The following is a 15,030-nucleotide window of genomic DNA, read 5'->3' as shown; positions in this document are numbered from 1 at the left end:
TGACTCTCTGCGTGGAATAGTAATGCAGAGAATAGTCGCGTACGAGTTCACTAATAAATATGCTTGCGTTGCATGTGGCTTTGCATGCCTTATCCTGGTTTCTGAATAACTCTTGAGCATATTAAATTAGCTCCCATGCAACGTGACACATGCCGAGAGGGATTGCTACACTTGTGGAGTTCTAGTTTTCAGAGTAGTGGAGATATTTATATATATATATCTAAAGTTAATAACTTATCCTTCCCCTTTTTATCCACCACAACTCTGCCCACCGAACCACGTAGGAGAATTTATTCGAGTTTGGATCCAAATGCAGTGAAGAGAAGTGAAGTGAAGTTAGCCAAAGCCAAAATTAGGCAAGAAAGGCATGCGAGTACTTTTGAGTTTGGAAACTAAGCAGCAGCCGATGAGATGCATTGCTATATACATTTTATGTCATCACATACTTTTCACTTTGTGGATGACCTTCATGAAATGGTCCAATAGACTATAGTTTTCGTGGTGAATAAAGTTGGAGTTGTGAAGGCTTGTCACCAGAGGTTAGATATTTAGCTTAGACGTGGCGTGGTTCCATCTTAAGTGGTGGAATGTGGTTAGATATTTTTTTTTAAAAAAAATTGTGTATACAAAACTACTTTGTTAGCCGATAGAATCTCATTTGTTATACGGTCGATAACTCACTAACTAATCCACATAATTATTTAGTGGCCCACTATCTTATACTTATTGAACCTCATAAATTTAAGTCGATTATAGTTTCCTACTCTAATAAAAAAAAAACTAATAGAGAGCTAATGGTCTATAAGATGAAGCACAGTAACCTATATAGCATAGAAATCTAAGAAGTTGAGACAACAACTTCTGCTTAAAGATTTAGCGTATCAACACATTAGTCTCAATTCATTATAAAATATTATATCTATTAATTGATATATGATCAAGATCTTTAAGCTCCCATTTTCTTTTGTATGGATTTTTTTTTTGGGGGGGGGCTTTCAATCTATTTTATACAAATATCTAGTATTCTATTTTCCATATGTACATGATGTTTTTAATTTGCATTTACTTCCCGTATGTTATTTTGGGGCTGCTTTCATCTCATTTACATAGAGTTGTGACAAGCAGAATGCAGATATTATTAATTTTATATCATTCCATAAGATTGATTTTGTGTTATCAAAATTTTCTTCCTACAAATCTAATTTTTCTCTTCCAAGTATTTATCTGCAGGGTTTTGATTTATCTTTTTAGCATATCATTTTATGTATACAAAATGACATGACTGTTTAGCATAAAATCTCCTCTTTTTTCTTATGTGGCTGTTGAGATCTTTTAAGGCTTAAAAGCCTACTAAATAAACCTATTTAGATTCGATGAAGATTGCTTTTCTTAATCTTAGATTTTTTTTTTTTCATCTTAAGGTTATAATGTAGCATTAGATAGGAGGACTCATATCATTGATAAAAGTCATCCATTGCTTATTCATGTTTAAACTAGAAATTATCAAGTTTTTATTGAAGCTTGTCATGTTATGTGTTTTGTCGTATCATCATTTAGCTTTTTACAAGTGGCAGCAACATACTTTTTAAAGTTAATTTATATCTATGTCTATGCATAAAGTTGATTGCAATTCATAAACAAAGCAGTTTCAAGTTTATTAAAAAGATGACATTGATCATCCTTACACTTCAAAAGTTTATCATAAAAGAGTTTCGGTGTGATTAAGGCTTAGAGTGAAGTAATATAATAACAGTTCTATAATGCATGTCTTAAAAGAATTAGGTGACTCAAAGATGTTATTCTCTTTAGCATATTAATCTTTATGGGTGAAATCATACCGACTAAGTTAAGAAATCATACCCCCCGCAAAGAAGAGTATATAATTTCGTCATCTAGCTACTTATTTAATAATATATAAATAAAATTTCATAGTATCTTTTGGACTCTTTTATTGATACATAACTTAGGAATTTTACGCACGAATAAATTTTGTAGATATGTGCGGCTAATTATAGTTAATTATTTGATATTGAGTTTCTTCTCTTGCTTTTGTTTCTAATACGCTAAGTAATATTCCTAATCTTTATAATATATCTTATCTATGAGATAAAGCTACTCTTGTCACCAGAGGTACTATTAATAATGCGAAAGGTTCTCTAACTGGGGCCTGTTTAGAAGCTGTAAATAATTAATAATTGTTCACTTTATGGGCATTATTAGTGGGATCCTCAAAAGTCACATAAAATACTATTCAATGTAGCTAATTCCTACATCCTTTCAGCATGCGTGTATCCAAATTAATATATACGAAATGTCGACTTTATTGAAGCTAGCATTAATAAGTCCAAAGTTGTGCAATTCGAGGAAATTTAAGGTTTCCAATATCAAGGAGATAAATTGTAGATAAGATTATAGCCCATACTGCTCAGCTATATATATATATATATATATATATATATATATCCCAGATCACTAGACTAGATCACGGACCTTTATTGCATCTATAATCAATGTTGTTAGATTGGGGGATGGACTAGATTGGTTCGACCAGGTTCAAATTCAGGCCGGATCAGATCCAAGTCCATCTTCTAAGGGTACATTGGTAATTATACTCCTTATATATATATATGGGCATAAAAAATATTCGCTAAAATAGGCACTATTTTGCTTTAATTTTATTGCATTGGAAATAGTATGTAGCTAACATTTTTAGTAGATTCTGGTATAAAAAAAAGGGTTAATATTTATTCCATTCTATTTAACGATCGGTACCTTTGGATGACATGTGTTCCCATTAATCATACACTCTTCCATGGGACGCTAAGCATTTTATTTAAGAATCTTAAATTACTAATAATAATTAAAATATTATAATAACTCTATTCTAGAATATTAATAATGTTCATTAAAATTATATTTTATACCACATACTAACTCAATTACTAATTTATCATTGATCAAATCAAAGAGTATTTATAGTAATTTTATAAAAAATAAATAAAATATTTTATTTTTATTTTTATTTTTATTTTTTAAAAATTCACTTTATATTACATGAAAGATAATTATCAACGCCTTATTCTAGAACACACGTGGATATGGAAATAATTATTTCTATAATAAACATCTTATTTTGGGAATTCAAAGAAGAACACCGAAAGCCCAATAAGGGCCCAAAATGAGTAAAAAGAGGCAACCGCATCGTTTACATGGGCTGGGCCATGGCCAGGGACTAGCTTCTTCCCAATTTCTTAGTTAGAGAAATATTAAAATGGGCCTCTGGAATACGAATTAAGGCCCATGGGCCGGGTAACTGGCTCATTAACCCATTTTGGTGGGTGGGGCTCTGCACACGTGTTTTTTAGAGTGATTTGAAGGGATTTGGCACGCAATAAATGGATGTCAATTACTTTATTTACTACGTACGTCTCTTTCTATAAAAACTGGACGAATAAAATAGAGGCATTTACATTACATCTCTTGCACCGCCAGTTTGTTTCTTATTAATTCTTACTGAGACATTTACATTTCACACCCTGTATATTTCCTTTTACAAATTTGTGGTCCATTCCACCCCCCCACATGTTTAGTATTTATAATTTTATCCCCGTGCATCTTTTACACTTTATTCTCAACAAAAAAAAAAAAAAATATATATATATATATAGATATATCATATCCCCACTTGTAGTCAGATCCCTTGAGTTATAGCCTATTTTTTACATAAGACTCTATTTTTTAAGTAGAAAAAAAAAATGTAATAGATGAGAGGGTTAATGTGCCAAAAAAGAAATCAGAAGGTTTACGTGAAAACGAATAATAGGTTAACCAACAACAAAGTATATCAATTAGCAGAAAGGTCTGAAGAGAGAAGGTAGCATATATAAGTTGGCTGGGAATTAGGTCAAATATGGATGGCAGTGAAGTGCATGGTACATGGATGCAGCCGTGTATGTGTGACCACTCCTCACCATTAGTACGAGTTCACATTCCATGTGCAAAATATTATGAGTCACGAGAAGGAAATGACATGGCAATTTTCTTTAGGGTCAAAATCAAAGGACAAACATTATGATTCCACTTTTCACATTTACTCATTCTCTCTCTCTCTCTCTCTCTCTCTCTCTCTCTCTCTCTCTGCATATATATATATTGTTAAACATTATAATATCCATAATAAATGACCAAATTTAACCTCTGAGTGGAAGCTTCTTGCTGCAAGATCAAGCAATGTCATGTTCAAATTTTGTGCTGAGTGTTTTCATGACTCCATCTTGAAAAATCCAAGCCTATTCTTCCATGCTTGTTGAAAGAATGCAGTGAGTCGCTGTTAAAGTCAACTGTTTTTCGAGTTGTAATCAGAGAATTACAACGAGATTCGCTTTCGTCTAAAGGGATTGAAGACTCACCTGTGTTTCTCATAAATTTTGAAAATAAACCTAATTTTGCAGATCGATAAAGTCAGTGTTTTGACATAGCCAAGCAGTTATTGCTCTACAGTTTCTTTCACCCAATTGCAATGCTTTGTTTGCTAGAATTAATATCCAACAGTGCATTTAAGTTCTAATGTTATGCATTCATTATATATACATATATATATATATAGAGAGAGAGAGAGAGAGAGAGAGAGAGAGAGATATGAAATCTAGCTGAAATTTTATAATTTTCCTCATCTTGTAATCCAGCTCATCATATATAAAATTAATTAATAGCTAGATATACCTTGCAAGTGCCCAAACTTCCTCTCAAATTCTAGTTGTCAACCAGGTCATTTCTTCATGGATCCTCTTTTGCTATCGAATTGTTAGCATATCTAGAAACTCTCCCCCACTATTATCAGAATAACGCACCACACTCTTTCACAGTGCAAAGCTCAAATTATCTATCCACAACCAATTTTGGACTTCCAAGAACTTTGAGTCAACCAAACCATTTTCGAATGGAAGTTGTGCTTTAAGACTTACATATAGGGCTTAACAACAACACTTGCATCAAAGCAAAACTTAACTCTTAGGTACAAAATATATAAGGGGGATCAAGCATAGGTTCAGCACATTAATTGTAACACCCAGATCGATCACAACAAGTCCTCACTACTTAAGCTACAAGCAAATGGGCCAGGTGCTTCTTCTTCTAACTCCATTTTAAACATTTGAACTCAAACGAACACCTTCAAGTTTTGAGTCTTGCAGCCAAAACTAACAAGAGAGATCTACTGCATGAGCAAGCTTCGAATGATCGCCGCCTGACTGCTGCTCATGTCGGTCGTGGCAAGCAACTCCGAGAGCCGCTCGCTTAAGTCATCCGCTTCGCGGTGCAAGCTCTTGATGTAGTTGCAAGTCTCCTGCAATACTTTAGCCGCCGAGACCTTGAACGTAGAAGAACAATTCACAGTCATCATCTATTTAAATCCAGTGAACAAAAATAAATAAGAGACAAAAGTTCACCCTATCATTGCTCCTGATGCGAGCTTCGGGGAGTATGGTTTGAAGCTTCGACACGAGATCGTTAATCTGTTCTTCGGTAATGCGCGATGAGCTTGACTGCCTCGATCTCGACCTCCTGCTCGACATCTTGTTCGATATGTATATACTTGATTATAGTATTGGGCAAGTCAAGAGATATAAATAGGTAAAGAGGAAGATGTGGTGGAAGTTAGTTATCTTGGTGGACTAGAGGAGGAGGTCAGTCAAGGGTTAAAGGGACAAGAGATATATAGTGAGATGAGGATGGTAGCAGAGACAACTAGAAGGAGGAGTTGAAATGGATGTCTGGAGAAGTTATGAGAGATTGCAAGAGAGGTAGAGATAGGAATGGAGGAAAGCAACAGGCATAGATCATGAGGAAGACAGGTGCATGGGAGAAAGACATGGGCAAGTGTTGTATTTAAATAGTGTGCTCATTAGATGTAGAGAGAGAGAGAGAGAGAGAGAGAGAGAGAGAAAGAGAGAGAGAGGATACTCTAGACAGTGGCACTCATTTGTGTGGCTGCAAGTGGGGTTTGTGGAAATGGAGATGCTTCTATTATGAGGGAAAGAGGCAGGGCTTTGTGTCAGGGGAAACCACGCAAGGCCATGTTATGAGGTAACTAAAATATTTGTGTCCCACATATAAAATTATACATTAGATTCATGTATGTCACATCTAGGGCTTCGTGGGTCGTCTCTGTTTGACGAAAGCGAGAGCTAAAGAAAATCTTGGACATGAAAATCTCTTTTGGGTCACAAAGAAACAATGATGTAAGAGTAGATCTAAGAAGCTGAGTTGAGTAGTCCATGGGGTGCAGTAATATGGACAATGGAGATGAGCAGTGGCATGATATGGACTACTCTTATCTCCTCAATTACAACCCACGGCTCATGTCTCTCGCTGCTCATAATGCATTGCAACATGCCTCACATGTCAAGTGCTAGTTCCCTTTAACACAAGCAAACATTTAAAGCAACCCTCAACTTCCATTCTTTCTTTCTTTCTTTCTTTCTTTCTTTCCTTAAAACTACCGATTCCCTTTTCTAGCATGTGAATGTTTTTCTCAGACCAAATTTAATTTCTTTATAATGAATAATATATTAAAAAATTTAAAAATAAAAATTCTAATTCTCACTAGAAGATTTGAGATGCAAAAGTAGTTGCACTGTGTTTGGTAATAAGAGTGGAGAGTTGACTAGTCAACGCAACTCTCGCCCCAACCTAACGCTTCGTGCTACACGCGGATCTTTTATTTTGTCTTTATGCCTTCGTTTAGTGATCACGAGGTAACCCCTTTTTGGTCCCTCCCAACTTCTCATTAAATTTATTTATTTTTTGTTCTATTGATTAGAGCCTATAAGCTTAACTCCACATATTTAAGACCCAAATAACCTCCTATCCTCTACGCAACGTCACATCACAATCACTCTCTAATCTCTATGCATCTCGTGGTGGACCTCAACCTAAAAGAAAAAAGAATGAGAAAAAAAAAAGAAAGCTTATATCAGCACACTTTTCTATAAGAAGAATTAAATCCAAAACATAAGACTTTATAATAACGTCGATGTTATGTTTTTGTCACTAAAAGTACCACTTTAATCCTATGATGACTTACCTTTAGCAATACTAGTAGCAATCACTCTCACTTCTCATAATTGGGTATGGCTTTAATATGTATACATGATGAGTAGATGATGGAGGTGGTCCATGGACCATGGGGGCTTTCAGATTAGAAAAACTTAACTTGGCCAGCCAATCACAGCATAGACGTGGACAAAAGGGGGAGGTGGTCCCACATCTAGATCCAACTTCTTTTCCCTTGCTAAAATTCTCTTTGCAGTTCGTATTATTAACACACACAGATCCAGAAAGCTAAGATGCTTACTAATAATATCCAATGATAAAACCGACACTCCTATTAGGCGAATTAGCTTATAAGAAAACAAAACAAAAGGAAGAGGTTCTACTGTGCATAACCAACTCTTACTGACTAAGATATGTATTAAGTACATGGTAAATAATTTTATCACACCAAGGCTAAGTACGACGTCCGAAAATTTATCATACAATTAACTTAACGCCTAGAATAGATCGATGTTCTTTCATGGCACAGCGTGCATCGCGGAGCACATGATCTCGATGGAGTCCACAGCACCCTCCGTACACAATTCCATGAGGCCACATTGTTACTTTAATCACTGGATCCTGGAATCACAAGATTAAGAGCAATATTAATTACACAAGCACCTCACTGGGAGCCAAAAGAAGGATCCAAATGGAATATTTTATGCTCATGTAATCTTCTCCTCTTGTAGGGGGGGTACAAGCCCTTCATGACAGTAAAGAAAGATAATCACATGCACAATCTAAATAAATTATCACCCAAGTAGATATTGTCTGCTCTAGAGAAATAAGGAATCACATGCATTATCCCAATATTGAAAAAAAAAAAAAAAACCAGCAGAAGAAGATGGAGAAATATGGAATCACCAAGTATACTTGTCACAAATGCTATAACAGTAGATCTATAGAGGTCATAATATACTATCTCTGGGCTTTATCTTAAAGAACTTCAAAAAGGTACCTTCGAGCTAAGTGACGAGCTTTATCTATAGAATGATGAGATCCATGATTTGATACTGAAAGGATCCACTTTCTGAGATTTGAAGTCAAGTTTAACAATGATAAAGGAGGTGTGGGATGCCAAGAAGAAGAGCTTAATTTGTCTTTCTGACCCAATAATAGCAAATGATTCAGCCATATGCTGACTCTTTTGACCACCAACTTCCACAAAGCATGCTAACAAAAACTACACTAGCCCATGGTAATAAAAGATTATATGCATCATCCTGTTATGTTGGTTGGAGATCAGAACCCAGGAAAGTTGAGTTTTGTTGGGAGTGCGAGCACCAAATCTCTTCCTAATCTATTAAGAACCAATCAAGGTGGAACACCAATCCATTTCCTACCTAGTGTCCAGCAGTATGTATAAAGAAAAACCAATCCATTTCTTCAAAAAGAAGGCTTTCAAGTTGGGAGGCATATTAATTGGAAGGCCAGGGACCAGTCTGTTGCTTGGAATCATCTATTATTGTGGAATAATAGATACTCCACAAAGAACGCTTTCAATGTGCACATTCTTCATGGACAAAGCTTGTGTAGTACGTCCCAAATTAAATCATAAGCAAAGAAGAGCATCCTGACAATAATCCAACTATATCTATACAAGAGGGGGAAAAGAAAACTATGCAAAGGGCAAATGTAAGAAAAATTCACTCACTTCTCAAATCTATATAGGGAAAAATAATGAGACAGTGGAAAGTTCTGGTGCCCAAATTAAAATCATAAGCAGACCATAACGAGGGTTTTACTCCCAACCTACTGCCTCAATCACCGAGATAACAGTTAAAGGGACCACTCTTCTCTCTAATATAGGAAGCTTATAATACCCCCAAGTTAACCATGGAAGCTGCAAAATGAACAAGGGCATCATCTCCAATCATGTGCTTCCCACATGCTCCTCACCCAATTTTAGAGTACTTGCATCAACTAATCAAAAGGATACAGTAGCTAATATGATTCCTTCAGTTATAAATTTTTTGGGCTTTCCAAGAAGTCGGTGCATAGTCCACCCTAAAGATGGGACTTCAAAACAGAGCCCACATGTAGATGATGATATCTCATCAATGTGACCATGGGGTTATATAAAGAAAAGCTGTAAGACAATCATGGACTAACTTGTACCAAATTGAATAGATTAGATAGCATTGGGAAAGGTGTCAAATGAGGGAGGAGAACAAGAAGGTGCACGTGTTGGCATGAAAGCTCTTCCTCTTCTTCCAATACATACATTAAGGCAAAGATATCAACTCTATTTTGGGGGAAAGAGAGCCACAGGTGGTCCTTAGTGCCTTTACTCGATGCTTACAAGATTACTTTATTAACACCTATGTTGATTAATTTGAGAAGCCATGAATGAAAGATGTAACACTGTTATCTTGGCTTACATATTTTGTAAATTTTCTACACCTTGCCTTCACATCTAATAACTGTACTCAGACAGTTGATAAGCTTATTTGGCATTTAATCTTTCCTTCTTTGCATGCATCATCTATCAAAAAACATATAGACAGTAGGAAAAAGGAAGGAGCCAAGGGCCTAAATTCAAGCAGATTTTACAAATCTTCCCCTTCAGGATCAAAATATTGCACCTCCTAAGTGTTCTTGACCCCTCCTAAGAGATAAATCAGGTAAAAAAAATATAGTATTCGGCGCAAGCGACCAAACCTTTTAATTTTGTCTACACAAGACAATTAGGCATTGGGATTCCGGTTCAAAGAATCACTAAGCCAGTATACATATAAGATCAGTAAAGGTACAAGAGCCAAAAGAATTAGCCAGTTGACAGGTCCAAGTTGAGGGTCAGATATTACAGGAAAATAAAGATCATACACAAATATAGTTCTGTCTAGCGGTGTCTCTCACTATTTCATGAGTGTACTAATGTAAGTGAAATTTGTCTAGAGAGTTTGTGGAACCCGAATAAAGCCCTATGAAAATTTTGTTCATCTATCCCGGTAAGAAAGACATTCTTTTCCAGAATCCTTAGTGAGCCTTAAAGAGTCATATTTACCCTAAATTATCTTCAAGGAACTTCTTTACATTAATCAACTCATTGCCCTTTCCTTAAAAACCTTCACATCCCAGCTCAAATAAAAGAGTGAATAGTGGAATTAAGAAATTTTGTCATAGCACAAGTTGACACAAAATGATCATAGTGGAGAAGTGCTAACTGTTTTGCAAATGATTTGGCACAACCTTCTGGTCTCTGAGACAAAATTTGTAGATATCATTGTGATAGTTTTTGTTGACTGAGTTGGGCATCCTCGTACCAGACATGATTAGCCCATGTGCTTAACTGACTAAATAATTCTTAATCTTATAGGTTTAGGTGATGTAAGTAGCCTTGTTGACAGAATGATTTATTATCGGACTTGCACTGGATTTTAGTTGAATGGACCTAATCCAAACATTTTGACAATGTTAGAAATTTGGGACAGCCATTAAAAATATCACAAAGTTTTAGGAACAAGCTCGATCCATCTTTTGCACACAAAACCATTCAAAAAACAACGTACTGGGAACTTAAGATCAATAAAGAGGTAGCTTCGTTAATATCACATTCAAAGTAGACTAAACGGCTCAGCTTGACTTAACTCTGAAAAGCCACGCTACTAACCTTGAAATCTGCAACTTAAGTAACATAGTTCAAAATAAGAGATGATAAAATAGATAGGTCACGTATAATTGGGCAAAGGATGCCTTATTATGTGATCTGGTTACACTAAATGCTGGTTGAATAATTAAATCAGGTTTAGATCAATACAAAAGAAGGGAGGAAGATAGTTCATAGAAAGCTCGAAATATCATAGCTCCCCATATGAAGTGCACGTCTACAGAACTGGGAGGACGAAGAGCTAGAAGTCATTACATTATAAAGCACTATGATCAATGACGATAGACTTAGAAGAGTGGAATGTGGCACTAACTTTCTAAATCCAATAGTATCTTAGAGAAAAAATCGATTAGCATACACAGAACAAATTTCTCTGATTACAGAAAGTTTGAGTTTTGGTTGGTAAGGCACATACAAACAATCTACAACACACATACCTTAGGAATTATGGTAGGCACTTCATCCGCTGCAAAATAGAAAAGCTGATAGAAATGAGACACCAAATAATATGCTTTATTTTTGTTGATGATGCATTCTCACTTACCTGTCTTTCTATTTCAATAGCAGATTCAGAAAGCCTTCGCTTCAGAATAGTCTTTTCCCTTTCGCAATTCTCTACCTTAGTATCTGCATGATATGATAAAATTAAAATATATTACGAACACAACTCATATGATTACACCGATCTGCTCAGCATGGAAAGTTTCCTTCTCATGACAGTTGTCAACATTAAACTGCTCGACATCAAGAATCTTGGCATTCAATTAAAGTGATAAGTTTTAGTGACCCTAGACAGGTAAATTCTGTGATTACAACTATGAGAAGGAAAATTCAACAAGACATTTTTCAATTATAGATGTCTAATGAACACGATAATAATGTTGCAAAAGTTAATTCATGTGAAAGATGGTACTTCAAGAGAAGGAGTCTCTACCAAAGCCTCAAGCAGAAATTTAGTCATGGAAAAATCACATGATGATATGCTAACTATTCTTAAAATAAAAAAGGAAAAGGAGAAGTATCTGATTCTTACCATAATAATATGTTGACAGAATGGTGATGCGCTCTGTTGGCTGAAACGACAAACAGGCTCAGAACATAGCAATCAAAGGTTTTAATGGAAGAAATGTGTGAATAAAGAAATCATATATCTCGGAATTCAAAAGGTGATAATTATTTTCAACAATATATGAGGAAAAAAAGAAGAAAAGAATATAGAAGAAATGGGTAAAGCTACGTGTACGTAATTGACCTGTATGTGAAAGAGGTAAAGTGATGCTTCAAAGTTCTATATATGAAATAGATCAAACAAAAGGAAAAGCATACCATCACAAAAATCCCTTCGCGACGAGTAGGAAGCTCCTCCAGTTTTCTTAATGTATCATCACCTCTGGTCACCCTCCCAAAAATTGCATACTAGATTTGTTGAATGTCAAGACTGCTATTAATCAAAATATTATCTAATATACAAGTATAACACCCTTTAAGAATTGTAAAGTACCTGGCCATCAAGATGAGGCGCATCCCCTAGAAGGATAGAGAACGAAGATGAGCCACTGTCTGGATCAGAGTACCTACATCGTATATATCAAATACTGAATTTGAATGCAAGGGTCTTGTGCAGTTAACCGTAAAAGATAATATCTAGATTCTAGAGGGCATTGGAAATGCTTTAGTAAACAAAACAGATACACCTTTACTGATAAGTCAGATATTGGATGAGGAAAACTTGCTCTCTTCATTCATATACTGATGACCAATCTAATTAAAAGTTTGTAATTTATTGGACAAATTTAGAATGAAGTTTATACTGATGAGTGATGACCATGCTAGACAAGAAGGGTCAAAGAAAACTGCGTGAGATCTTATGACCAGCTATTGACCTAGCATCAACCCTCTAGAAATTGGTGATGACTGCTGAGGTCCTAGTAGAAGAAGCTGTGAAGACAAGAACTTTCTACAAGAAACTGTGAGACCAGATGGCAGATGGAGTTACATAACTTCCTAGCTGCAGTTCACATCAAGCAAGCCAGGAACAAATTTAAGACAGATGCATCCACCAATTTAGAGGCTGATCTCAATGCCTTACAAAAGTTTGTATATTTAACTTCAATCTTTCAAGCTACTTGTGTACAGAAGCATTTAATTCAAAAAGCGTGGATGATCATAAGGTTGTTAAAGCGACCAAAACACCACAGAATACGGATTTATTGTTATAAGAAAGCCATGCAGTATAATCTAACCGTATTAAAATAATTTTCTATGATATTTTCAAGATCTTATACCCTGACTTTGTAATAATTTTGTCTTTCTTCACAATTCCCTAAAAATGTCAGTTTGTGTGTTGTTGTATCAGTAATGACAGCATATGAGTATTCAACCTGGAAAGAGATATAAAATGAAAGCCAAGAATAGCGAAAAGCACATAATAAAGAATGACAACTACTTCATGACTGGGCAAATAATGTAAACAGAACCTTCTTAGGAACTCGGGATTCCTCAAGCATCAAATGCATATTACAGTAGAGAAATTACCTCCCCATGGAAAGAATGCCTCTTACATGTTTGACTTTACTAAATTCACCGACAACAGTTTTCTCAGCTTCCAATCTCTGCTCTTCATTCATAGGAGCAGTTCTCCCCCCTACAACATCAGCCACTTGAGCAACGAAACCCCTATCAACCTGCAGCCAATTTTATGTTTATCCAAAAGTATAGGCCTGCTTCTGTTAGATAAAATCATAAATACGAAGGCAATATGACAAACTTATGATTACCCGGAAGAAGTGGTTTGTATTATAGCAACCGAGCCTGACAAGTTTAAAAATATGCTCAACTGTTTTAGGGGCAACATATGGGAAGAACCCAAACTCGATGTCACCATATACTGTCTGAATATGGCAGATAAGAAAAATGTTATTGGCATATTGAAGCATCAAATACTAGGAAAGACTTATATTAAAGATATAGAAAATAAGAAAACATACAATAAATGCCACTCAGGTTAGTTTCTAGACACATTTCTATAGATCTAAGGGTATGAAACCTGGTCTCACTATTTCCATTAAGGCCTTTTGGCTTTCTCTCCCTCTTATAGCATAAGTCCATTTGCATTAAAATCAATACTCCATGTAGGTGCTATTGAAACAGTTTTATTAGGACAATATGGTTATTCAACCCAGTAAATGCAACATTTGTCGATATTAATACATGTAAAGATGATGAAACTTATTTGGCTATTAAAAAAGCCTGCACTATTTGCCAGCAGTATAACTAATATGTCATGATGAGCAGAAGAACAAGGCATTTCAGATAACAATTTGCAGTGATCCGAGAAGGTGCTTTGATTTCCTATCATAACTGATTATTGCCGAAGGATGAATTTATTTACAAGTTAAAAGTAGATATCGCCATGTAGCAACTATAAGTGACTTGCTAGATCTCACTGAAACCTTTTTTTTTTATAGTGTATATCATTTTTAAAAAAAAATTCATCTTTTGACTTTCGGATTTGTTCTGCCACATGAAATTTCGCTAAACAAAGCTTAGTCCACTGAAATGACTCCAAACATCTAAGCACCATGAATGGAAGCATTACTTCAAAATCAAAATTTTACTTTTGCAAGTCAAATTCCTCTCCAATTAAGATGATACTTTGTTTCATCTATAAATGTCATGAAGCACCAGGCACGGCATACTTATCCTTGTCACGTTGCAATATCTAGGCCTCGTTACCTCTAAATTGCTTACAGATGAACAAGAACAACCGATCCAGAGACATAATTGAGACGAGAACATCCTCCTAACAAGTTCCCCAACTCCCACCCTATCTGACCCAATAATATTTAGAAATATTGTAAATATATCCATTAGAATCTTAACAAAGCAATCTTAAGCGATCACGAACCACTCCAACATGAAACCCTAGCATCAGTTCCAATCAATTCCGATGCCTCGAAGTACACAGTCACAACGTACGGAATCAAGATTCTCAATAGAAAATTAATCCCAAATCCCAATGACTTGATCTACTTGTCTTCATAAAAATAAAAATGAATTAAACAAGAAAGAATCGGAAGAGCATCAAGAAGGCGGCAAGGAGACGAGAGAACCTGGAAGACGACGCGAGCGGATCCGAGATCCGGATGGTGTAAAGAGACGGCCCGATCGAAGGATAGGAAGAGGAGAAGGGAGGCCAAGCAGCCGATCCAAACCCTCGAGATCGCTACCTCTACGCCCGCCATCGCCTTCCTCCTCGCCTCCCCTCCCCTCCCCTCGTTTCACTTTTTCTAAAACCTCCATTTCTTCCTTCCTCCATGGCGCTG

The 15,030-nt window shown here is 35.8% G+C and overlaps 2 protein-coding genes across 2 annotated transcripts; both read right to left on the bottom strand.

The window, feature by feature from the left end:
• Positions 1-4,932: 4,932 nt before the first annotated feature.
• LOC140798120 (transcription factor ILI6) lies at positions 4,933-6,382 on the bottom strand. Its single transcript, XM_073151868.1, has 2 exons — positions 5,448-6,382; positions 4,933-5,368 (listed from the first exon to the last, which is right to left on the bottom strand). Exons 1-2 carry the CDS (start codon positions 5,571-5,573, stop codon positions 5,213-5,215), a joined length of 282 nt encoding a protein of 93 aa, XP_073007969.1. The 5' UTR covers positions 5,574-6,382; the 3' UTR covers positions 4,933-5,212.
• Positions 6,383-7,436: 1,054 nt separating this feature from the next.
• LOC140780567 (peptidyl-prolyl cis-trans isomerase CYP23) lies at positions 7,437-15,018 on the bottom strand. The gene is made up of 9 exons (XM_073126204.1): positions 14,818-15,018; positions 13,483-13,596; positions 13,241-13,389; positions 12,207-12,279; positions 12,032-12,121; positions 11,739-11,778; positions 11,250-11,332; positions 11,143-11,171; positions 7,437-7,674 (listed from the first exon to the last, which is right to left on the bottom strand). The coding sequence occupies exons 1-8, from the start codon at positions 14,947-14,949 to the stop codon at positions 11,151-11,153; spliced, it is 702 nt and encodes a 233-aa protein (XP_072982305.1). The 5' UTR covers positions 14,950-15,018; the 3' UTR covers positions 7,437-7,674; positions 11,143-11,150.
• Positions 15,019-15,030: the final 12 nt, after the last annotated feature.

Source organism: Typha latifolia, chromosome 1, assembly GCF_019914945.1.
Source record: "Typha latifolia isolate L0001 chromosome 1, TyphaL0001v2, whole genome shotgun sequence".
Lineage (NCBI taxonomy): Eukaryota > Viridiplantae > Streptophyta > Magnoliopsida > Poales > Typhaceae > Typha > Typha latifolia.
Note: the sequence above shows the minus strand (reverse complement) of the source record. Positions and strands in the feature narration are given on the sequence as shown.

What these genes read in the sequence shown, in the direction of transcription:
- LOC140798120 (XM_073151868.1), bottom strand. Translation starts at nt 5,573, where the DNA reads ATGTCGAGCAGGAGGTCGAGATCGAGGCAGTCAAGCTCATCGCGCATT. An exon ending in GCATCAGGAGCAATGATAGG is followed by an intron (nt 5,369 to 5,447) that starts GTGAACTTTTGT and finishes TCTACGTTCAAG; the next exon opens with GTCTCGGCGGCTAAAGTATT.
- LOC140780567 (XM_073126204.1), bottom strand. Translation starts at nt 14,949, where the DNA reads ATGGCGGGCGTAGAGGTAGCGATCTCGAGGGTTTGGATCGGCTGCTTG. An exon ending in ATACAAACCACTTCTTCCGG is followed by an intron (nt 13,390 to 13,482) that starts GTAATCATAAGT and finishes AATTGGCTGCAG; the next exon opens with GTTGATAGGGGTTTCGTTGC. An exon ending in GCGAAGGGATTTTTGTGATG is followed by an intron (nt 11,779 to 12,031) that starts GTATGCTTTTCC and finishes TTGTCGTTTCAG; the next exon opens with CCAACAGAGCGCATCACCAT.